The 26161-nt window shown below is 39.7% G+C and overlaps 1 protein-coding gene across 2 annotated transcripts; it reads right to left on the bottom strand.

The window, feature by feature from the left end:
• Positions 1–464: 464 nt before the first annotated feature.
• Positions 465–25125, bottom strand: TMEM240 (transmembrane protein 240). 2 transcript variants are annotated; one of them, XM_053452285.1, is made up of 4 exons: positions 25011–25125; positions 24634–24740; positions 6330–6538; positions 465–1269 (listed from the first exon to the last, which is right to left on the bottom strand). In XM_053452285.1, exons 1-4 carry the CDS (start codon positions 25065–25067, stop codon positions 1121–1123), a joined length of 522 nt encoding a protein of 173 aa, XP_053308260.1. In that variant the 5' UTR covers positions 25068–25125; the 3' UTR covers positions 465–1120. The 2 variants fall into 2 exon arrangements, with proteins under 2 accessions (XP_053308260.1, XP_053308261.1); XM_053452286.1 differs by having other exon boundaries at positions 24634–24775; positions 25011–25089.
• Between the last annotated feature and the right edge of the window lie 1036 nt (positions 25126–26161).

Raw genomic sequence — 26161 nt, forward strand, 5'->3', positions numbered from 1 at the left:
GTGAATGCAAGAAACCCATTTAAATAAATACTTAAATAAATTCGTCGAGGGTTATGTTTTTAGCAGAACTGTACGTTAAAAAAAAAAAAAAACACTTGTTGATCATGAATATTCCCTCCTCTAAATCTCTTTTAACCAGATCAAAAGTAGCAGTGAGGTCAACGGCCTATGTTTTAGTGCAAACATCTGCTACAAATTGTTACAGCAGACAATTTTAAGGTGCAGTGTCACTCAACAACATATAATAAGACTGCCACAAAGTAACCGGTTTTTTTAAGGATAATTCCAGCATCAAAATTTCCCTTTAGGGTCGACCTGCGCCATAGGTACCACCGGGCACTGGGAGATATTAAAGGACTCCCACAAAGAAAATGATACTTTTTATAACAATATTTCTGCAACTCCAAAATATTTGCTAAACAAGAAAATGTATTATTACTTATAAATCCCTCTCTTTGTTAAAAAAAAAAGTGATACTGCACTTTAAAATACTGCTGGAGATCCCTTAGACAAAGAGGAGGTGGGACTGAAGATGGTATGGTCCATTAAAGACCATCATTCCAGATGTTTTAGCAGTCCTGCTAAGATGTACAGTGTATTCTTCTCTATTTGGCAGAAAGGAGACAATTTAATTCTATTACAGACTTGTCAGCAACTAAGAAAGTCCTGTTTCTCTTTTAAAGTAGTGTGCTACCAAATTTTACAGCATTATGCAACAAAAGACACTCAACTGCCCATTCCCCCACCACTACATACACACAAAACGCAGAATAAATTTTGAGGTTTCCACACCTTGCACTTTTTGAAGTGTTAATGACACTTTTTTTATATTTTTTTTTTTCTTTTACATATTTACAGAAGTTCGAAACTAAAATCAGATGCCTGATGGCATGAACGAAGGTCCAAAGTTGGAATCCCTTCAACTTTCTATATAGAGTCCTTTCCCTACCATATAAGGGTAGGAGAACAAGGATATGAAGGAAGAAAACTGTTTTCCTACTGTCTTCCCATTTCGGAAAATGAATTCACTGTCTTTCGTTTGTTTGTTTTTTTTCCTCAAAAGGAAAGAACAGTCCTATATCCCCTTTTATTTTAGAGGATATTGTCTGTGGAGGGCACCTCAGAGATGCCTGGGACTCGGGTGGCCATTATGATACAGCTTCTGCTTAATGTGAACCATATTCCCGCTGGTGTCGTCATATTGCCGCGGGTGCCGTTTCCGAAAATGCCTCAAGTTACAGAACTTTGGAATCCAGGACCAGGAATTGTCTGCAGAAAGGAAGGACAATCATTTTAGAAAGGGATGTATTTGTAAAATCACGTTTCCTGCATCAAATAAATCCTTCTTATTAAACTTGTTTGACAGAGTAAAAAAAAATTCCCATTTAACTAGGTGATGAACTTACTGCCGATCAGTGGCGAGGATGGATGAGGTGGGGAGCTGCAGCTTCTCTTTAAGGAAAGTAACTTTTTTTTTGTAACTTTTAAAGAATGCATATTAAAGAACTCATACCATTCATCGATATGCATTTTTCTTTGGGGAGGCTCTCAAGTACATTAAACTGCTCCTTTAAGACATACATGTAATACATGTAATGTATATGTTAAAAAAAGGCCTTCCGTGCATATCGCTGTCAGGAGCTATCATAAAAATCCTCAATACATTCAATGCCTTCGCTCCCCCTTTGTTCAGTTGTCCGTTCTGTTCGTAAATAGACTATTGTCTGTTCTAGCTGTCTGCAGATGAGGTGCTCAGAAAACAAGGTGGGAGGATATAACAAAAGCTGTAAACTGGACCTAAATCAACAAAGGAGGTAATTACAGTGCTGCGTCGCCCTCCCTTTTGTCGAAACATTCAGGGATGTTTTGTCCTCTTGTTCGGTGCGATGGCATTTACAGCTATCGGACAATCAGTAACTGCCATTATATATACGGGAACGAAGAGGGGAACATATATACGCTTTAATGTAGTTTATGTGACTGCGACAAAGAACTGCCCTGTGCCTATGGCTATCATTAAAGTGATATTACAATTAACATACGCACGTGCTATTATTCATACAAATGGGCCAAATCGACAAAAAATTGGTGTCTTTTTTTAATGGAAAAGTTGACTTAAGGTTGATGTTCGGAATACGCAAAGCCAAAAAAGCAAGCAAAAAATTACGTTCTGATCTTAATGGTACAACATGAAATATTTCTGATCAATGATATCATCAGTGTGAGCTTGGATTGTGTCTTTTTGTTTTAATTGTAAACTAGAAAAAATAGCCATTTTAATATTTTTAATAATAATAATATACGGTATGTGTGCGAGCGCACCCTGCATATAGTCCTATAGTCCATCTATATGCATGCGAGCGCTTCTAGTATCCGGTGAGCAGGATAGTGTGTTCTTGCATGAGGTTCAACGATCAGAGCGGAGCAATAGGGAACAGACTACAGTCTGAATGTCTACATTTACTGTAAATTCCTACTAAATTGTTTAATATGATATGCAGGATTTAGTCCCTCAAAGGCATCGGTCTGGAGATCTAAAGATCTTGTGATCAATGGTTTACTTCTATAGTAATAAGAATGGACGTCCTTCTCCAAAGCTATACCTGAAGGAAGACTAAATAATAGAGGTTTCTCTTTGGAAAACCCCAAGGTTAACGGCCTTGACGTGTAGAGTTTTTTAAAAAAATATTTTTTTACTATCTGAATTATTATGGCTAAGTGAAATATGTTTAACCCTTTGGTGAATGGCTGTTAGCTCCCAGGCAGGTGAGTTGGAGGTTAGTTAGTTATGGCTTTCTAAAGCAAAAATATATATCACTTGCACAGCGTGTGGATCTTTATAGATTGTTTAGATTCCTAAAGCTGAGCTAAGGCTTTGCATTTAATATGACATGTAAAGCTTGCTCCTCCGGGCTTGAGGTTCATGCAGCTTGAGGCCGGTGGTGCTTTGGAGCTCCAACATGAGGTCCAGCCTTGATGTGTTCCATTGGTGTGACACACGTGTGGGGCACACATATGGAAGTGGTTGGTGTTGCCAAGAGCCCATGCTCTGAACTGAGCTGTGTTTTTCATAATACTTTGGCTGGTACCTACACAATATTTTTTTTCTTTCTTTTTACCCTCATATAGGAACCCAAGGAGAATGGTCTTGGGTAAAAGCTCCCTTACATGATGCTTGCCCATCAACGATGATCCAACAAATAAAGTTAAATATAGCACATCATGGGTAGTACTTATTATAGGTGGCCCCCTACTTTAGCATTTGATCTCATATGGGTTCCTCCTCTATATGATCTACAGAGATGCCACTGGTGCTGATGAGGTCACAGTGGCGGCAGAAAGGATGGACAAGATTTCTAGAACCCATTGGCTACTAAAACCCACCATGTTACACCCTTGTAAATTGCTTTGTGCCTCTTTGTGCTATTCCATGCATGTATGGTATCAGTGGGATATGCACTACATATAAGATAGGCAGTACACACCTGTACATGCAAACTACTGCACAACAAAGAAAAAGTATCAACATAAACACAGATTTCAAGACATTTTAGACTAAAATAAAACAAAAAAGAATACACACATTTCTCAGCACCATCAATTACATGTTTTCTAACCAGATATCAGTAAGCTGGAAAGTGTTAATAGGCCAGATACTATCAGCGGGGATTCTGTCCTTTGACAACCTTGGTGCTTTTTTGATGAATTCTACCTATTAAACTGTTCACTGATAAAGACACCTACAGAATATTGCTACTTAAATTGAACCCTTTATCAAGCACGGCTTCCATTCACACTATATATTTATTTTTTTTCCATCTGGCAAGCTTATCTGTAGACCAAGTCTTTGCTTTATATTTTATGCTGTCTTTAGATTTATGTTGAAAAATGTGCGCATGGACGGGTCTATACAAAAACAACGTTACCGGCGATTCTCAAGCCTGGGAGAAATTTCAGATCACATCCTAGTAACATGGAATTATGAAGGTCGCTAACTAATCTGCATGCTGCAGAGAGAACTCCGATGCGGCTCTCCATGATAAACATTCCAGGCATTATACCACGTCTAGCCACAGCAATATGGAGATTACATGTAACAATTTAGCACTGATACGGTTCAAAAAAAAGTCTACTGGGACTATAACATTGAGTTTCTTCCGATTCCTAGGATCTCAGTTGATCCATGTAATGCACATGTAGCATTAATCAACCAACATGCTACATAACTGTTAAAAAAACATGTGAACACAGGCTGGGCATAGTTACATTTCTGGTGTTGGAGCGCAACAAATATTTTATTCGACAGCATCTAAAAATTTGAGGCAGTCAAGATGGCCAAAGTGCGGAACAAGTCCTAGTCAACTCCGGCAGAGTCCCAACAGCTCACAGGCATGGCCAAGTTACTGTCCATTGACACAGATCCACATTTTTAATCAAAATCAAGTTTTTTTAAATAGTTTTTATAGCATTTGTCGTTTGTTGCTTTCAGTATAAAATTATCGCCAATGCCCTTAAAATGGAATTCTCTTCTGCTAGCAGGTTAAAAGCACGTAAGTGCCTTTAACAATGCAAATAGAGGGCAACTCCATCTCACTTCTAGCTCTGAGCTTCGGCACAGTGATAAATTACATATTTAAGTACTTGTGAAAAGGAAGACAAGATGTGGTGTTAAATGAGATATATTAGCACTTTTACTTTTTTCCGGCCATAATAACTCACTTAGGGGGAATTAAAACACATGGGTTAATTACATCTTGTTCTATATTTCCAGAGCCTGAATCCAACTTTGCCTCCTTTAAGCATAGTTTTGTATTGTGACAAATATTACATACGTTGGTCGGGCTAACTCTGTGGCGCCATTGCCCCAGGAAGGTGAAAACAGTAGAGCTATCCCTGCGGTGGCTTATTTTTAGTGTTCGAACCGCCTGGGTTTTATTGGACTCCTCATCACAAGTCTTCAACAAGAACAACCCATCAGTATGCAGAATGCACACAATGAATAAAAGAATACTAATGTGCGAATGCTCAGTGTTATCGGATTATAGATGGTGAAGACTGGCCCTCAACATGTCTAATTGCAGGTTTGAATGGCCAACCTGGACGCCCCAGACACTGTGTCTTCTAGAATAAGAAACATAGTTATATTTTTTTCTAGAAAACATGATTGAAGGCGATGCCTTCTATTTGCTCAATACAGAAAAAGAAGTGGAGTTGCAATTGCTTTCAGAGGCTCAAAGGTGGATGGAAACCCGAAGAAGAGACCATAGATTTAAGGAAACTTACATTATCTTCCTACGTTGGCCCAATAAAAGGCTACTAACGAGTCAACGACTCCATGTTCTTGAATCATTAAGTAGAAGGAGGCGCCGGTACTTTTAATGGTGCGATGCAAAAGCATTAGACCACATTGCATGTCACCGCTTGAAAAGACAATATATTCGGCAAAACAAAAACTGTAATACCAACTCATATGTGAGACCTTTAGCAATCAACATTAATAAATGTCAACATGCCCTTGAAACTGGCAGTGTCTTGATTTTTGTATGATCCAGACGTGCCCATCGGCCCTTCTCAACAAGATTCCTTCTAACAAACACAACTCTCGCTAGCTATTCGTGTCTCACTCCAAGTTCTTCCCCGAGGATCCTGGAGACCTCAATAGGAAGTGGAGTTGGCAGGGAAAGCCGCGGTATCTGGCATATCAGCTGCAGACACAAAATCACGCAGTATACCAATGTCAGATTATGATAGAATGCATTGTTTGTGTATAAACCCTTTTTATATTGGCTTTGGTTGATTAGGAAGATATTATAGACTTTATAACATATCAGACACATTCCTCCGGCATTGAAAGTCTGAATAAAACCATTACAACTGTCAAATATTAAGTATTTAAAACGAGCCATATGATAATCTATACACCTGCTGACTAGCATACCGCTTCTCACATTTTACCCAGTCTCTAAATGATCTTCTGCCAACAACCTATGGCTATTACAATCTATTATTCAGAAGTCCACAATGTTTCAACTCATTGGCCCAGGTGCATCTTGATTACTCCCGACACTGATTGGTCCACCTGCACTCATACTAGATCTTGAAGACTTGTAGAGGAGGGAGTCTGAGACAGATTCCATGTGTTTGTTGTTTTTTTAAGAAGTTTCTAGAATTTGTGTTCTTTAACGCTCAATGTTCAAAGTATTTGTGAGTTTTTACATTCTTACCATTTCACCATTGCACAAGGGGAGCTACCAGCTTTGGCGCCTTTGAATGTCTTCTTTGTACAAGCACCGCGCGCCAACATTCCAGTATCACTGATCATGACTTACCGTATCGTCTGCTGGTCCGCCATGCCCTAACTGCGTAATGCAGAACCCCATCCATCCAGACCAGGAACCAGCTTATACAAAACCCCAACAAGAGTCCCAGCATCAGATCAATCTCTTGCTTGGTTACATTGTCGGTGACAAAGTAATTTTCTGACGAATCCACAACTGACTGGTCTCCGTCGTACGGGATAACGTAATGAACATGGTACCTGTGAAAGGTGGAGACCAGAGACAAAAGAACACAATGTTAGAAAAGGAAGGTTCTTAGTTCAAGTAAGCAAAGATTAATTTTTTAGGAACTGCGCTGACAGTAATCAATGATACATTTTCCATTGTATTTCTAGACATCATTATGGGAAATGTATTACCAGGTAACTACTCCGGCTAGAATATTTTTGTAAAACTGTTACCTATAACAGAAAACATAAACTGTAAGCCTACAAGGATAAGTTGTCCTTGCATCGTGTGCAGGAAGTATTTTTATGTTGTTAGTATTTCGGAGTCCATTTTGCATTTTATCGCATACAATTAGGTGCAGTTGTTGTTTGCTTCTTGAAATCTCTCTTATTTAACGCAGGGGGCATGGATTTCAGTTCTTCGATTTAGGCTGTTGGATGGTGCCTGAGATGTTCATGTTAAATGTATGCTAAAGGGATGCAGTAAAACCATATCTGGTCTACAGCTGACATGGTTGTTTTGTGATAAACAGAGATAGAACATTTTGATTTTTGTCACCCCCCCCCAACAAGAGATTGAATACATCAAAAAGTCTGGGCAAGTAAACATTAATGCAAATATGTAGCAGCATGGAGATGGGTAACTACAGGCTAGACATGAAGATACGTTTACAGGTGGAAATAGTACTACACGAGGCCAAAACAAAGCAGACAGATCCGCAGAGGAAGAGAAGGTTTCTCTTTCTCCGCAAATCCGCCATCATTATTCTACCCTCTTGGAGTAAACTTGGAAATGGGTGGAGCCACAGCACACACATAGGGACAGCCTCTCCCCTGTTCCTCCAATCAGGAGAGAGGGTGTGTGCAGAGGAAAGAAGAAAGAAGAAAGCAATAACAACTAGAGGCAAGACAAGAAGCTGAGCTGCAGAAAAGGAGACAGGGACATGGAAGTGGTTGGTGGAGACATTGAAAGAGAGCGTGAGGGAGAGTGAAAGACACACTCTGTGTGAGGGTGTGAATGACAATGAATTTTGCTTCTGAATTGAAAAAGCCCTCGAAATTTAGTTTGAACTGAAATAATTGAATGAATTGTCCAAAAAAATTGTCTGAATCGTTTTTGGTCCATTTGTATAAGTCTACTAGATAATTTGACAAATCAAGTACTAAAATCATTTAATGTTTGGAGGGATTCATTTTTCACCTGCTCTACAAAGTAAAATAATGGTCTCAAAATCTATTAGTAGCTGATCTTATTGGCCCTTAGGGGGTAGACCTCAAAGTGATTGTAGATCTCATAGCCATCTGACACACTATGTGACTTTTGTTATGGATCAGTGTCCACCAGCTCTATGCATGCGCCATATTACCCTGCACTAAACATTGCAAGCAATACACTTTTTATCTATTTTCTCCAGATTGTGACAGTCCCATCAGATTAGAATGTTTCTGTAGTACCCAAAGGGATACAATTAAATCACCCACCATTAATGTAAATGGTCTGGTGTGCATGTGTTACAGCAGACTGTCTGCTTTCTGTGACTCCAGGGCTGTTTTTTGTATCTCTGTATTTGCTCACCAGGGGATTAATGGCATAAAGTGCTGTATCCATGACTGCAGCACCGCAGACACAATGCAGCAGAAACAATGCACAGGTAGACGGGGTGATGCGGAGCACGTGATACCTCTACGCGGCAGGGTTCCTGTGGCATAGGCTGTGATGACACCTGCCTGAATATGGATGAAGCTCAAGCCTTCGCATAAACACATATCAGAAACACGCAAATATTTTCTATAAATAAAGAGCAATTTCAAGCAGACACAGATTTAGAGATGATTTAATCTGGCACACCTGCAGTACCAGCTATTTAACATGAGACGGATGAGATGGATGCTATGAGGAGGTGATAGAATACAGAAGGAGCCTGTCTGCAATGCACAGAAACAGGTGACAGAATCCCCCCCCCCTCAGGAGCTGTATCTCCTACTGCGGCAGAGACCACCGGGTCTATCATCACGGCACTAACCATAGGGAGGAGATCCAACTGTGACCATGCTAAGGAGGCTCTGTTTGAACCATATCCTGGTGACCCTGTACTTTCTAATCTAATATCTTGGTAATTGTGTAAACTGATACTGTAGAGTCACAGGAGGGAGCCAGAAAACAGAGATCTCTTTTGGTGGCAGGAAAATGCTTCACTGGTCGTGTTACGCCTGACCCCATAAACTTGTGGAAGGGGGACACATACCACAAAATAGGCCATAGTCAAGATGTCCCTAGGACGTGTACTCAAATAAGGACTTCTGCCATAAACCTCTTTGACACATTGTAAAGCTTTTAAGGGGTGAAGCAGTGGGGGCAGACTCTATCAACACCAGAAGCCTACACTGAACATGTAAGCGGTCCAAGAGTAATGAGATAAATATTATTACGAAACCATCAAACTCAACTAGTTTGGTGTGGAATTTTTTTGAGCCTCGAGATTCAGTGCTTTGCTGTGAAAATTAAAAAAGCGACACCAAACATGTCTGTAACCGGATCCCCCGATCTTCATCATCTAGGGGCCATATGCCCCAAAGGTATATACAACCCCCACCATTCCTCCCCGGGCCTAAGGGCCTTTTGTATAAGTCTACAGAAGGAAACACCACTAGAAATGTTGTCTGAGGGAGGGGGGCAACCAGCAATGGCTACCATGCTTCCCCCAACAGAAAAGTAGAATCTTCAGGGGATTTTTAAAGCCTTTTATAAAAGGTCAACTCCAGTAATATTTTACTACACGAAGTGTTCAGTTCGCTCTTCATAATGCTCCACCGTGGCCATTTTCGGTGTAGAATAGCCTAATTGGAAAGCAATGGGTGTAAAAATAAATGTGTATATCAGTTGCCCTTTCAAACCATATTGTATCCTATATATCATAAATATATCAATGTTATATAGAATTTATAATAATAATAATAAAATATACTTTGCTAAATTGCATTCTAAGCTCTAGGATTCCCATAATATGTTGGCTCAAAAATGTCATTTTTACCATTGCATTTTTGGGGATATTCGTTAAGCTGCGGGTATGTTGGAACGTTGAATGTTTCAATTAACTGATACAGTATGAATTCAGATCAAATGAACACTTCCTGTAGTCAAATATTACTGGAGTTGACCTTTTATAAAAGGCTTTAAAGATGGCGAGGATCGACAAAATAGACTTTTTATGTTCTAAAATGTGGGAGAAACTGGATAACTACTCTAAAAATGTCAGTCACTGATCTGGCTAAAATGTTTTTAATATTAACATAGAATTTGCCGGCAGATCGGACCCATTCGGCCATCTAAATATAGGCAGGATAAATACCATGCACACCCAAGATTAAATATGGAAAAATTCAGTATTTTTGTTAATTTGCCAAAGCCTTGATTTCTTTTGTCCATGCCCTGATGAAGGCCCTGTGTGGCCGAAACATTGGCAAACTAAATATTAGATTTTTTTTATATTTAATCTTGAGTGTGTATAGGATTAATTTGGCCTATACTTATATGACCATTTAGGAACCTTGTGAGGTCTCCTATACTTTTTTGTACCTCGACTGTGTTTTTTTCCTTTTGATTTTTATTGCTGTCTGGCATGTAAAGATACCATTCGGCCATCTAGTCTCAGGAGCCATATCCCATGCATGTTTAAATTCCCTCACTATATTAATTAAAACTTCTGCTGGATGATTCTTCCACTATCTAAGTAAAATAACATTTCCTGGTGGGAATGCTGTCAATATGCCGCCAAATACTTTTTCCTGTCCCTTATTCTGCTGGAATTCCCGTTGAAACTGTCTTATTTGATTTCAAGAAAATCCGGCCTTTCCTGACACAAAGTAAATTGGACTTCCACACCAATTTAAAATCTGAGTCATCAGCAGGTGTTCCAGAAGAAGGAACGCTTCCACGTTCCGGATACCACAACCGCACATGTACATTGATCAACACCGACAATCTAGGCTTGCGAGATTCGAAGGAGGCGTGAATATTAAGTTTAAGGTTGGCTAATGAAGTAAATAGCATTAAATGAAACTGCATTACAAGGTGGTTCGTTTGTGAACTGTGTAATTGTAACAATGGTGCTAAGATCTGGAAGTCGTATGTTTTAGGATAAAAGATTAATCTTTAGCTACCTGGCATGTCAGCAAAGGGAGTAGAGAGATCACAAGGTTTTTTATCCAGGCTTATATTTTGAAATATATTTTAAGTTGATGTTCAATGCTGTAAAGGTTCCAGAGTCAGTTCAGAGCATCCAGGAGTGGAAGCCACAGAAGGAACCGATGTCAATTGGGAATAGGAGTCCAGTATCACCTTGAGCCATCCATCATTCCTTGGTAGTCTACAGATGAACAGATGAGGCGGATCCAGGGGGGGCAATAGGGGAATTGACCCTCTGAGAAAGCCAACAGTGTGCTTCGCAAGTAGGAATAAAGAGTTAAATCTCCAGTCCCAGACTTATCTCTTTATGCCTCCAGTTTCATCAATAAGGTGGTGTTAAGCAAGGTCACAAAAAGTTGCGTTGTGTGACCCTGCAGGAATAGCACGGCGGTATGTGTGTCTGGGTTTGTGTGTGTATGTCTGTCTGGGTTTGCGTGTGTGTATGTCTATCTGGGCTTGTGTGTGTATGTCTGTCTGGGTTTTTGTGTGTATGTCTGTCTGGGTGTGCATGTGTATGTCTGTCTGGGTTTGTGTGTGTGTATGTCTATCTGGGCTTGTGTGTGTATGTCTGTCTGGGTTTGTGTGTGTATGTCTGTCTGGGTGTGCGTGTGAATGTCTGTCTGGGTTTGTGTGTGTGTGTGTATGTCTGTCTGGGTTTTTGTGTATGTATGTCTGAGTCTGTGTGTCTGTTTGGGTTTAGATATGGTTTTGGTGGAGGGGTGGCATTTTATCCGTGGACCCCGACAGCACAACACTTTTTCCTGTCTGTTAGCCCACTACTAGACATCCCAGCAGCCAGATGTCACATGATTGACCGGATCAACAGGAAAACGCTTGTCTAGAATTGCAATATTGTAAAATAATGTAAAATTAAAAATGTTTATTCTTAAGAACTTTGATTGAAATCATTTGAACATGACTGTCCACTGAGGACCACTTTGGCTTTATTAAAAAAAAAACCTGTCCATAAGGGGGAAGGATATATATACTGTGCATGAAACTGTACAACCTTATACAATCTTATAATGGGATATCTTTGGACTAGAGTAGTAAATATTGAGTAATTACCATGGTAACCAAATGACTGTTCCCGCTGATTATTTAAAAATTCTTACTTTGTCCTTAAGTTGATCTTTATGAATAGATATGACTCATAGCCTTACAATCAAAGAGTGTAAACGTGCATCTTTATAAATATTTCACACAACAAATCAAATAAAACTACACCAATGCGTGAACTGAAGATCTGAGGTTTCCGAGGCTGATTGAAATTCAGATGGGCGTCAAAAACAAAATGAATGGTAAATTGTTATTATTTGGTAAGTAAGGCAAAATCATGTATGTTGATTTTGAATGACGACCAATTCAAGGGCATATAAATATATACAAGGTCAATAGAATACCGCCTCCGGAGACACGTTCATCAATGGGATTGCAGAAAGAGCCAAGGTCATCTCCTTGATACTCGAAGAAAGGAGATTTCACCTTCAGCAATAGAACAGGTCCTGTGCTTAACAGCATTAAATAGATGGCAATTGTGTTAACACTTTCAGAGCCTGAGGGGTTGGAAACCTAGCGAATGTGCTCTGAAAGGCTTTGCTCAACCCATGTCGGAGTTAACAGACATGGCAAATATCGGCAAAAAAATAACAAAATCCTCACCTATTGATATTTTCACAACAGTATTTTGTTTTTGTATTTTTTTTAAAATGTGTCTGCAGTTTTTATCAATATTTTTGATTATACATTATGTTATCCACAATCAATTTCTTTATATGGCACCTCACCTCTGACCCCTGACCATAAAACCTAGCATCTCAAATTCATAATAAACCTATACAGTTACAAGTAGATGGTCTCCCAAATAGGTGTCCTCCTCTCTAACCTCTCCTGATAAGCAGTAAAGGATGTGTCATGAAATAAGAAGTCTAAATACATACAAGGTCCTGTCCACGAAGATAAAACACATGTATTGCTTCCATAACAGATGCTTAGCTGCTTCTTACAAACATGCGTGGTGGCCGTGTCAAAGGATCTGTCAAGTTTGGGCTAAAGTTCGTACCTAGCTCATATAAGAAATTTTACAGAAAAACATTAGGGTCTAACCTCATCATAACATACTTATTCATTGTAGGAACATTTGCTATCTCTAAGGACACCCTTCCTACCAAAAACTTACTATGATGACACTTTTAAAATATTCTGCAATACCTGACCGCAGTAGACTGATGAATTAAATAGTCCCTTTAAATTGGAATACAATTGTGTAGATCGCCCCTTCTGACCAGTTGTGCCTGTGGGTTCTTTCCCCTTTCCTACGCTATGACACTATGATTATTGATTACTCCTCACTGATATATGAAACTTATACCGTTCATTGCCATGGATCATTTAACCTTCACAATTCCTGTATGGCCCTTTTTGCTCCCTTTCTCGCTGTTTTAACACCCCTCGGAGCTTTAAAGAATCACGGTGGGGATAGTAAAATGTCCAGCTGGAGTCTATGTTACTTTTGCTTCATCTTAGCCAGATGAGTGAATGTTTCCGAGTGCTCACTAAACACAATTTTAGATAAATGGGATAACGGAAAAGTAAAAAAAATATTAAAATTCCAGATGTTCCAACTGGTGTTGACTTTCTAACCATTTTAATCTTGATTCAACAACATACGTCCATGGTCTCCTAGATGTTGGAAAGTCTACCCCAGTCTGCAACCAACAAATATGGTTAAGTTATGAAATATAGAAGGAAATGGGAGTATCAGATTGAAGAGATCAGTAGAAACAAAAAAAATTCTCTTTTTTTCTCTTACGTCTCCTTACTCCATAACATATATATTTCACCAGGTTCTACGACCACAAACCAATAACCAATAACGCCCTATGATGGTTTGCTTTTAATATTGTCAATATCTTTTACATGTTTTTACTTTGTGGATTCCACATTTTGTTTTTTTCTTATGTAGACAGAGGGATACTTTGTGTCCGGACAGATAGGTTCAATTCTACCAGCTTGATCAGAAATTCACGGGTCATAATTCCAGCTGTGGTTGCCATCATGGTTCAAAAAATGTTCTCACAATGGTCTTCTTAGTGCTTACTTTCACATGAAAAGTCCTGAGTAGCTATAGTATTAATAGTTTAATGATACATTTAGTCCCATCATGGTTCAGATAACATTGATGATGCGAGATTGGCATCACCAAATCTAGAGCTAATACTGAAAGTCCATTGGCTGGATCAGGAGGCCTTAATCTTATACACAAACACAACCAGGCAAAGGTTGGCACAAAGAACCGAACATTGAAGATACTCAAAAAGTGGGACTGGAAAGCAAAAGAACTCAAGAGATAGTGACAGTAGTTAGATCTATTAGAGGTCTGTGTTTGAGATCAATATTGTGAAAAGTGTACAAGAGAAGAGGATGATTGATGACATTAGAGCCAGAAGACAGATAGGGAAGGAGGAAGAATGACTCTGACATTGCAGTAAATCATTGGCCGCTTTTCTTTAGGCAGTCTTCATGGAATGTAGAGGGTGGAGATGGAGCTACAGGGGGTCGGGCAGAAACAACAGGAACGAATGCCAATCATCCAATTATCAAACTGGATACAATGGAAGAATTAAGTATTAATTCATAAATCAATTGTTACTTCCAAAAAATGTTCTAATCGGTCTCTACTTTTCTCTATGACACAGTAACAAACACAAATCTCCTAATATCTTCTGCATGTTCATCCTCGGAATACATTGTAGAGAAAGATGTCACAAAAGGCTATGGAACCTAAGAGATGATTTCTTCTGATGAGGTCCCAGAAGATAACGTCACACCTTTTTTCATGTCGTCCCCAAAAAAAGGTATCAGCCTCGACTAAAAACTCCATCTTTTCTTTGACCAATATCTTTTCTTAATGAAGAAGCAACATATTTTTTATAAGAATTTTGCAGGACATTATTACATGCATTCTACTTGCGCATATGTTCCTCAGGTCATGTTTTTAGCGTTAAGCCAATCCAAGAACATCATCCAAGAACCCTTTCGGAAACCAAGCCCCTCTTATAAATATGTAAGCGGTCTCTCTGTGTGCTTGGGAAAAATTCAATGAGCTACATCGAGTCCAAGCAAAGCTGATGACGAAGTCCTAAAAATACTCAAACACACGCAACACGTAGACAAATTATTGATCTGTTATTTAAATACTATGAGGTTAATACTCGCTTTTAATTTGTGCGGTCCCCGGAGACCAATGCCATGTGTGTGTGTGTGGTCAAAATCACTGTCTTTATTCCGACATGCACTACATTTAATATTAATATGAAATATTACTTAGCTGTTTAACTCTTTGGGTGCCACGATGCCATTTGTAGAACTTATGACAACTTTAAATGGGCAGTTGAGGGATAAAAACCATTAGATTAAAATGAAGTTCTGCTACATACATGTGCTCACGCCTCTTAAATATAATGTAAATACCTGATAAATATTTCATAGTTCCCTTTTTTTAACAGCAAGGGAACGTAAAGGTATTAATGACGCCTACAACACCAAACATTGCATTGATGTATACTTGAATAGTTACCAAAGAGCCGGGGAAGGCGTCAATTATTATTTTGCAGAACCTCAACAGTGGACCTCAGTGGATGCAGCAGTGTTTATTCTTTTATGATTAAATTATTATTTATTTTAAAGCATTAATTTAAAAAAAAAAAAAATTACATTCATATTAGATATCTTAAGTTAAGTTAGAGCTCAGGGGCACTTCTCCTTACATCTTTATTTCATGCTTTATAAAATAACGCTGACTATTAAACAGTAATCAAAAAACTCAACATCACACAACGAATATCTGGTACATTATGGTTATTATATGTAAATCAGAGAAGTATAGATAGAAAGGAAATATACGTAACCAGGGAGTTCTGTGAGTATAAATAGGCACTAAGACTAATGAAGAGCTTTTACGTGATCACAAAGCTAATTACATAACATGTATTATAATACAACTGTCTAAGACAGACTTTCATCACATTATCTCTCCTTAGAAAGAAACAATACACAGGAGAACATGCACCTATTCACCCTATTCAGCTTTTTTGGTAATGAACCCGGTACCCAACCCCATATCCTTTCTCTTTTCTTGGAGGTCAAAATGTTTGCAGGGTATGAGGGTTCTACAGTCCTAACATTCACAATAATGTGTATAAAAAAATAATAAAAAAAAAATATATATAATACACTAGTCCTGTTTGTTATACATCATACAAACTCTTTGTAAGACCTCGGCCACGTTTCCAACCATCCTTCTGACCATTTGCACTGATAGGGGTATGCTATCCTTATCATAGCTGTGCTAGTATCATGTAAATGGAGTGTGAAAGAACCATCTGAAATTTTAGTTAAAAAAAAATAATGAAAATATGGCCATGGTTGTATCTTTATGCCATTCGATTCCAGAATATTATTCGATGTTTGGTAAATATACATTTTATTCTGTTCTTCAACTAATTAGATTGCAAAGGAACATAGTATGGATAGTCCAAAAATAGAACTCAATTCAATCAGGCAATGGGACATCAATAACATTTGTCTTTACCAGGATGAGAAAGGTGGTTACTAATTAGGTAAAGTACATTGTTCTGGTCCATTCAGGTCATTCCTCTAACGTAGATGTGAGTTTAGACCCTAACCCTGTTTTCTGGAACAGTCAGGGCTGATGGAGCTGCAGCCCCAGCTCCAGGCCCCTTCCCGGTGGGCCGTCCGGTCCGTGGGCCGGCAGACCAACATTCAAAGCTACCGCCCAGCCGCGAAGTTCAAAGCAGCCTTCGTGTGGCTTCATTAGGCACGTTGGCTGCTTTGAGCTTCGTGGCCAGGCTGCCGCTTTGAAGATGTGACGTTTGAGGGGACGGGCTCCTCGTGACAAGGTGTGGCAGAGCCTGTCCTAGTGTGTGTGTGTATTTGGGTGTCAGTGTGGCAGAGCCTGTCCTGGTGTGTGTGTGTGTGTGTGTTTGGGTGTTGGTGTGGCAGAGCCTGTCCTAGTGTGTGTGTGTGTGTGTGTGTGTGTGTGTGTGTGTTTGGGTGTCAGTGTGGCAGAGCCTGTCCTGGTGTGTGTGTTTGGTTGTCGGTGTGGCAGAGCTTCCCATCCCATACTCCCAATCCCATCACATAAAATTCTGTCTCATACATCTGCCGATCTCTGATGTCATCTTTATTCAGCACACATGGATGCAGAGGAGTTAAGATTCTGTTACGGTGTTAGTGTAAAGAAACAATTTAATATAGTTTTAAAAAGAATGATTTATAGCTATTTGGATGGTAAATAGTGTGGCTCGACCATGTGATACAATACATGGGGCTGGTGTCCAAATATATCCAAATATTTAGCGCAGGGCAAAAGGAGCCGAGGAGTTAAAGTTCTGTCTGTTCTGCCTATTTTATTTATTTCCATAAAATCCCCAGCAAAATCCTCAGCACCAGGCCCATGATGCTCTTAATCTGGCCCTGGGAACAGTGATAACATTTCAGTAAATTGCGATCATCTCACTCCCCCCGATTTTAAATGGAAAGCTATGTTTTTCATTGGAATGGGTCACTTTAAATTTATATTTATATTGTATTTTTATACAATAGTGTATGAAAGAGTTGCTATGGTTTTATGTACAGAGAAGCCCTGCTTCAAAATAGGCAAATCAATCAAAATGACATATTAACAAATACTGTATGTAAAAGAGAAGATAGGCTGCCCACTGCTGTCCTCAATCAGTTTAGGGCTGTCACATTTGCCAATAACGTACAATTCTGAGGTTTGCCGATAGAACTGGTCTTCAGTTTCGCTGCAGGTATGTCAGTCAAAGTGACACGGACACTCGCGGGGTAAAAACAAAGGTAATGATAGGGCTGAGGCCTCGATTGTTTGCTGAACCTGAGCTCCTGTTAGTATACCTGGAGACCTCAACTGTGTTCTCCAGTTTTAGTGTTGCTCTCAAACCAAGGGCCCATGCCTGCTGCCACCACCAAAATCCACGATTGAAGATTGGCCCTGTGACGTACACATTCTGTAGATTAGGACCAATCAGAATCTGTAAATTAACTAAAACTACAGTAATTGGCTGCAGCTTCCCGTGGAAGCTGTTATAGCTGCAAAGGGGGACCAACTACATATTAATGTCTATGTAATTAGAATGTGATGTCATAAAAGTCATTTTTTGTGTAATGGTCAGGTGTCCCAATACTTTTGTCCTTATAGTGTACGTGGATAAAAAACAGAAATGAAAACATATTACACATAAGAAAGAAATGCATGGCTAGGCTGATCACATTACAGCCCTGCTGTATGTGTTGTTTATAAACACCCCTCATTAAAAATGGAGGCCCGGTCGATGGACTTTCAGAACCCAGAAACCAGGTCTTAATTTAAATGGAATTGAAAAGCTGACTCATGCAAGAGCAGCATCTAAAAGGCCAGCCAATCAAAAAGCATGTAGTGTGCAGCACTTCCGGTTCATCCTATCAGAGGCTAATGTATAAATGTGGGTACCAGTGTGCAGAATAAACATCCAATAGGCTCACCATCCTTTATTAACCCTTTTTATGCTACAGAAGTCTTTGTGGGGTAAATCTCAGAGGTGGTGGCCCCAGAGTTAGTTGGTACAAGATGTGTTCCCCAGTGTTCCCCATTTTAAGTATCACAGTTTAAGCCCGTTATTTCAGCGTGCGCCATTAAATGAATATAATTATGGCAGCCCCTTGTTATTATGTGGCCCCATGGACCAATAATTTGTCGTAGACAGATGCCAAGAATAACTGGCCACAATCAAACAGCTCTCCCGAGCCAATTCATAAATCACCCATAACGCCTCTCAGGGGGCTATGTATAAATTAACGATTATGGGGCAATGCTTTAAGTCTTCTTAACACCATAACCAGTGGAATGTTCATGGCTCTTCAGACCATTCTACTGGTTGCTATGGTGATAAGACCAGGTTAGCGCCAGAACGAATTGTACACACATGAAATAACAGGCAAGGCTCTACTGTATCATCTCCGGTAACTTTTAGAGGTTATCTAAATGTCAGAAAACTTGACATTTATCAATAGATCAGCTGCACTTTTGGGAACTCTATTAGCACACCAGAATAAACAGATGGGCGTAAATAATATTTCATTTCGCAACCCAGTCTGAAGCAGAGACCTCTGAGGTACCGGAAGCTTATGTAACTTTACCTCATTTTTAATAATGTAAAATATTTTGATCTTATAAACATTGGAAACTAAATGAAATGGTTTATTTTTCAAAGGTAACAAATAGGTTAACCTCTCTATATGTACTCTACATTGTCACATGTAACCCCGGCCTACTTCTCAATTGTCTAGCCTAATGTAGATTTGTATATAAATTCTTCAAATTCAAGATGGCGGCTGTCCATTTTACCAAAGACGTATCTTGTTTTCTCAGTGTAAGGCAGCAGAGGTCTTTTGGATCAATATAAAAATATGACTGGACTGGCCCAGGGCAAACAGGGCAGATGGACAGGGGGCCACCGAGACTGGGGCAATTTTCCAGTGGGAGAAAGCATTTAATCACTTAACCTGCGGGCCTGTATGGGACTATTTGTTTCAGATCCTATCCCTATAATGTGATATTAAAGTGAAGCAAAAATCATTCACCAGATCAAAACAATATGAGTGTTCATGGAATAATACCTGTGACAAAGTGCTTTGCCAGTGAGCACTCCCACCTGTGTGCAAGTAAGGTGGTCTCCGGAATAGGCACGGAACAAAAAATTCAAAGACTTTATATACAGAATTTTGTCACAACTTCATACAGAAGCTGAATGTTAACAAATTACACACAGCCTCTGAGCCAAAAGGTTTCTTGTTTTTTTACCAGACCCCCGGCTTACTTCAAAATATTGCTATATTTAAGTGTAAAAAGCTCTTATATGTAAATTGCCTTTATGTTCCTAAACTGGAAAGGTCTGCAATATAACAGCATCCCTTACTCCTTAAACTAATTTAAATATATTAAGCCCAAAGCAAGCTGATCTCCTAATTTAAAGTTAAGACACACGTCAACTCGATGATTATTCACAATAAATATGTGGCATTGTATTTTCATAAATATTTTTTAATTTAATTTGACAATCCCCTAAACAGGGGTTAAATGACTTCCAATCTAAATCTTTAAAGGGGCAGTTTAATGTCCCAGGCAGCCTCACCAAAATCAATGCGTACGAAGGTACTTTGTGAGTACTTTTTTAAATTAAAAAAATGTAAATACTTACCTTACGGACAGGGTCAGACTGGCAATGACAAGGCGGCCCTGGCACTTTAAGGCCAGCGGCCACCCAATGATGTAAGTGCGGCCGACGACTGGATATTTTATGCTGGTGTAGCGTGCGGCCGGGCATATTCAGCATCAAACAGCCAATCAGACGCAGGAATGCACTCCTATCATAATTAATGGGAGCACTTTCTGTACCTGCGCACCTGAGGTTTCATTAGCCCCCTCGGAACGCTCTCTCTCTCTCTCTGGCGGTAAGTACGCAATGCGTCAGGGGATGCGTTCGGCCAAACACATCTCCTGCGCGGCAATTATTGCGGGGTGGGACCAATGCATTTGTAAGGGGTACCCCACATCCATTTAAAGGGACCTTTCAGCTTGCATGATTTGCCGACAGAAAGATTTGGGATTAGAAAATAATTATGAGTCAGCTTTGGATAAAGGTGAATGGGTGAGTGCTTTTCATAAAAGTCTCTATTACTATTGCCTTGTAACAGATGTTTGAAGCCAGCAATTATCTCCTCGTCTTCTATAGATCGCTGTGCTGCGAGTTCCAGGCTTTTCTTATTGTAAAGTGGTTATTTTTAAGTGTCCTACATTATAACGCCATTAGAAAGATGAGTTTTTCTTCCCCTGCAGATGTTGGTGTGATCCAGATTCAGTTGATGGAAAGCCAACATCGTTACTATCTTTACTCATTATCTAACTCCTCTGATGTTATATTCACTATGCGTCTTTCAAGGACCTGGCAATTACAAACAGATTACCTAGTTTTACGTGGGGTTTCATGGCGGCTCTGAAAAAGTCGCAATCTAGTCCGTGTTGACTTCTAATAGCACTCGCAAGTTCAAATGCCTATTTATATAGTGATCCCAAATGTTATAGGGAAAAGGATAATCAAACAATAAAACACCATAACTGCCATTAAAACAGTATAATTCCATCTGCCATACATTACTTGGTATATAAAGAACCAGTCTGGCTGCACATAAAGAGGCTTTTGAGACAATTATGCCTGAAAATGGTATATAAACTGAGGTATGACTCATATCCCATCCAATCAAATACTATAATAAAATGTATCAATAGATTAAATATATTAATCAAATAAATTTAAATATTTAAAGACAAAAGAAATCACAATCAGAATTTGACGGCAGGGCTCTAGAAAGGAGCTATTGCCCACCCCGGTACCGTAGTAAGCTGGCTTTACAACCGCATGCACTGAGATGAACACATCAGAACTGGTAACAAGCACTAACCCTTCCGAAAAAAGGTAGACGTGTTCATTCGGATTTGTACGAATTTGAATCGTAGCGAAATTTGCCAATTTTGTCAATTGGTACGAATGTCTGAGAACGAGGAGGGACCCCAACCAAACAGAGATGTGCAGAAACGGTTTTCTTTCTCCGCGAATCCGTCTTCATTATTCTAGCCTCTCGGAGTACTTCCGCTAAAGGGTGGAGCCACGGGAACCGTCTCTCCCTCGTTCCTCCAATCAGAAGGTCTTTTGCGGGAGTGCTCCAGGAGGCCTGGTTTACGGAAAAGTGGAGGAAGAAAGAAGACACGAGGAGAAGCAAGGGAAGAAAGAAGGCAGAAAAATGAGAATAGGCAAGAGAAGAAGCAGAGCTGCTGGAAAGGAGACAGGGACATGATGGAAATGGTCGGCAGAGAAGATAGGGAGACATTGAGAGAGTGAGTGAATAACAGTGTGAGAGAATATGTGAGAGAGTGTGTGGGGGAGTGAATGAAGGTGAGTAACAACTAATTTGATCTGATAAATGGCCATTTTCACCTTTCGGAGACATTCCTATTACTGTTGAATACTTACACCCTTCCAAGAAATAAATATTTAATCATAATGGTAAATTGGATTCCATACATCATTTTTGCTGGGGACACTTAATTGTCATGTGACAAAACTGAAGGGGCTGATAAGTCTTCTGTGTTTTTAAGGGACAGAATAAAATGACAGATCTGTGAAAGCTAATTTGCTTATCATACTAGACATATGCCTTTAAAAAGCAAATGTAATTCCATGTCTTTAAAAAGCAAATGTAATTCCATCTAAGACCAAACGAAGGACTGATTAAGGTCTCAGTCTTTACATCAGGGGCAGAATAGACGGGCCGAATGGTTCCTATGTGCTGTCAAATTCTATGTTTTATTGTCTATTTTTTAAACCGAAACCGAGTGTTATCTCGAAGGACTCTGCAGCATCCGGGATTACCGCTGATTTAATACAAGGTGCTAAGAGTTGCCCTAAATCAGCTGCATCGAGTTCTGGGTTGAGCTACTGACGCCGGACAGAAGTCATCTGGAGTCATCAGGATTGACTCGCTGCTGGGTTCAGTCCAAATGCACCTGAGCTGCACTCTGTCGTTTCCTGGGATTGAAGCGTCTGATTATCTCAATTCACGGACTTCTAAATAAAACCCTCGCAATGCAGGAACACGATTTGTATGAAGGAACACTTTACAAAAACACCAAAGGGGGGAAACCACAAGTTCATTAGAAAAACTTCACTAGTAATTAACACAAGAGGTCATATTCTAAAGCTAGAGGGTTATGTAATGTAAGGACATTTTACTGAGAGGGTGGTAGATAAGTGGAACAACCTCCCAGCAGAAGTGCTAATGGCTAATACTAGGAAATTTAAATGTGCATGGGATAGACAAATGGCTCCTGAATCTATGACGAGACCAATGAATGATTAAGCTTTGGGTCTGAGGCTAAAAATATCAAATTGCATGTTTTCTACCATCAGGGTTAAGTTGGTATAAACAAGAAATATTTGGACTAAATTTAAAACATAACGTGTATGCAAGCTGAATATACTGAATATATATATAGATATATAGATATATATTTATCTTGCCAAAAGACCAGGGTGGGACTGAAACATTGAGTTCCTTAATGCATCGTAATATAATTTACCACTATATAAAAGTCCTGGAATGCCCTCTTTCTTCCCTTTCTTACATATATATATATATATATATATATATATATATATATATATATATTAATCTACAGATAAAAACAGAATGTATGTTTCATTCCGCAATCTAATGTAAAGTGGTAGCTGTAGTGAAATCACCATAACAACCAAAAAACTGTTTACGCTGGTGGCCATATCTTTTATCTTTACATTTTGCACCAGAATTACTCTTCTTACTTATTCTACGAAAATGGCTTTATTCCTTTTCAATGTAAAGTTCCCAGCTTCTAAGCTCCCAGCTTCTAAATTACCCCTCACCTTCTGACTAATTCCCCTCCACCACCGGATAGACTGTAAGCTCACAAGTACAGGTCCCTCTTGTCTTTTAGTACCCGTAGATCGTATGATGTGTTATTGTTAAATTTATATATTGTAAATTTTAACGTTCCTGCTGATTTTCACTGCTCCTTAAGTAAAATGTAACGTATAGACTGTATAGTGCCGATGACTTCATTAAACCCGGTAACTGTCGTTCTTCCCTAAACTCCATTATTACAGTTAAAACATAACATATATCTCTCCTTCTACCAATAAACTACTTCCTAATATAATTCTGGAGTTCTGATATGACCCTGATATTCTCCTCTCAAGAAAAATCTGACCCATATCTCTCTCACATTAGAAAATGGGAATTAATTGTTTTCAGCAATCCAGAAGCCATAGCAATGTACAAAATGTTGGACAAACACAAGTACTATTTGTACTTCCCATTAAACATGTCCACAGAATAGAGAATACAAGTAACATCTATTCTCTTCTGCATTCTAGAATAATGTAAGGTTCACCATGGGAGAGCCCTAAGTAGCCTCATTTGATGGGTCAAAGCAATCATCTTAGCACTGTTGGCTTTTATTAGAGGTCTGCCTCTCTATACAGTTCTGTAATATCTATGGTTCTTTTGGTCTCTTGGGATGGTGCCAGTCCTTGTTTCCATTTTTGAAGTTGTATTCTAGTAAAGAATACAACTTTATGGAGAGGACATTCTACTGGGATGTCTACATTCCCTTGAGAAGATATATTAGATGAACCAGAAGGTTTTCCAGCATTCCCCACCTAATCAGTGTGTTAAGGCTTTTGAATCCTGACACTTGCCCTGTTGCCCAAAAGCTGCCACTGTTTGTATCTAGCCTTCAAAGTGAATGGTTTACTATATGATGGCATCTCACATTCTCCTTTGGCTTATGACACTATCCCTGGCTATAGCTGGTTATAGAGCAAGCTGCTAAGGACATGCATCCCCTTGACTATGTGCTCCCTCATCCATTACACCATTATTGTTTTGGGTTTGCCATGGACCCTATGTTAATACATGTTAATCAAGGAGTGGGAGAAAGACGCATCAACATTAACCCTTTCAGTTTCCCTGCAGGCCCCTTTCCTATGGTCTCTGGGAGTCAACCCCGACATGTAAAAGCAATCAATTGGACTAAAATCATTAAAACCAAATGTAAAAATCATAGGAGATGAGGTTTGTTGGGTTTTTTACAATATTCACGGTGTATGACGATCCCAAGCCTTCTGCAGGGATAGGGAGGTTTGCAGCCTGAGCTGTCCATGGTGCTGAAGTGTGAACGTTCTATTGGAATGTGAGATCTCCGGTAACATTCTAAGTATAATCGCAATTAAAAAAAATAGGGGTGAAAGAAAATCGGGGCACTCACCTCCCACAGTTGCAGTGACAGACCCGGTCTTCTCCTCTCAGATGCGGTAAGATATAATTGTGAAAACGATCCAAAAGAGCGTTCATGTCCATCAAGCAAGCTATTGCCTGTAAGAGCCCATAACCAAGGCATCTGGTCAGCTCTAGATGATGGAATAAAACATTGACTCTAGTTTGCTTGCTAAAAGACTGGAACAATCTTCAGTATGCTGCCACTTCCACTAAAGCACACACAAAGCCCACACTCACACACACAGACACACACACTCACACACAGACACACGCTCACACACAGACACACATACAGATAGGACACGCACACATAGACATTGCTACAAATAATACAGAACATGCCAGGGAGGTGAGATGGTCTCTTACCATAACAACGGACGCCCCCAGAATCATAAATATCATGGTGTTTGCGCTCATGTGCATTTATATGAGATTGTCAGGCTTGTGTCTATTCTCCCCCCAAAAGCAGTCTCTCTTCTTCTATTGCCTCCCTCTTCTCCGCAAAGGTCAGAATTGGTCATCTCCCCACTCCCTCCCCCCCAAAAAAGCTGCAATCCTTGATGTTGAAGCAGGACCACAGGCTCCAGGTATCTATATGTACATATGGATCTATATAGCCCTAGACTCCTATATCCCTTTTCCCCTTAAGATTTAATATAGACCACCCTCCCTTTTCTTTTTTTGTTATGGTCTTAGGGGAGTATGGGGGTCTCATAGGTCTTGATTGCCCTTCTTCATCGAACCCCCCTTATAAAATAATGTGACAACTATAGCCCTCCCCTCTGTCTCTCCTTCTCTCCTTCTCTCCTCTCTCTCTCTTTCAATTTTAGGACTGTCACATTGCTTTTCTTGCAAACACTCCTTCTCTGCATCAATTGCTAATTGAAAAAAAAAACATAAATATTATTTAAAAATGAGCAATCAACAATGCAACGATTTTCTTTGCAAAACACGAGGTTTTTATCTGTATACCAGCAAAGCAGAGGTTGTTAAGCAGTGGGGCATCTCTCTCCCATGGCGTCATGACGGCTGATCACTTCCTAATAGCCTCTCTCCCCCCTCCAACCCCAGCCCAAAAAAAATCCTAAAGGCATATATAGGGTGTCTGCACAGAGATGAGATGGAAGTCCTGTGTCCCCTCTAGAGAGCTAAACGTGATGTGGGGAGAATGCACGCCCTGCTCACTCTCTGACATTGCAGCCTCTGCATTTATATTCTGCACCATGCAGCTCTTCCTGGGCTTCCACTGACTCAACTATGCTAATAAAACCCAGCCATTCTTTTAAGTGCATGCAGAGCATCTGGACAATCCTCTCTAGAAAGCAAAATTGGCAGAGCACAACTCCCATCACTCCCCCACTAGACACAGACCCTTAAAAAAACCAAGCTGCAATAGGTACCTGTATAGGCAGGAGTGTAAGGCTGACTGGTGCACAGAGTGGTGGTGGGGGGTGTGTATGATAGGGGTTGGTAGGGGGTGATTCAACATAAGCAACTAACATTTTAGTACAAATGAC

Source organism: Spea bombifrons, chromosome 12, assembly GCF_027358695.1.
Source record: "Spea bombifrons isolate aSpeBom1 chromosome 12, aSpeBom1.2.pri, whole genome shotgun sequence".
NCBI classification, from domain to species: domain Eukaryota; kingdom Metazoa; phylum Chordata; class Amphibia; order Anura; family Pelobatidae; genus Spea; species Spea bombifrons.

What these genes read in the sequence shown, in the direction of transcription:
- TMEM240 (XM_053452285.1), bottom strand. Translation starts at nt 25,067, where the DNA reads ATGCACATGAGCGCAAACACCATGATATTTATGATTCTGGGGGCGTCC. An exon ending in TGGGGGCGTCCGTTGTTATG is followed by an intron (nt 24,741 to 25,010) that starts GTAAGAGACCAT and finishes GGGCTCTTACAG; the next exon opens with GCAATAGCTTGCTTGATGGA. An exon ending in TGTCACTGCAACTGTGGGAG is followed by an intron (nt 6,539 to 24,633) that starts GTGAGTGCCCCG and finishes CACCTTTCACAG; the next exon opens with GTACCATGTTCATTACGTTA.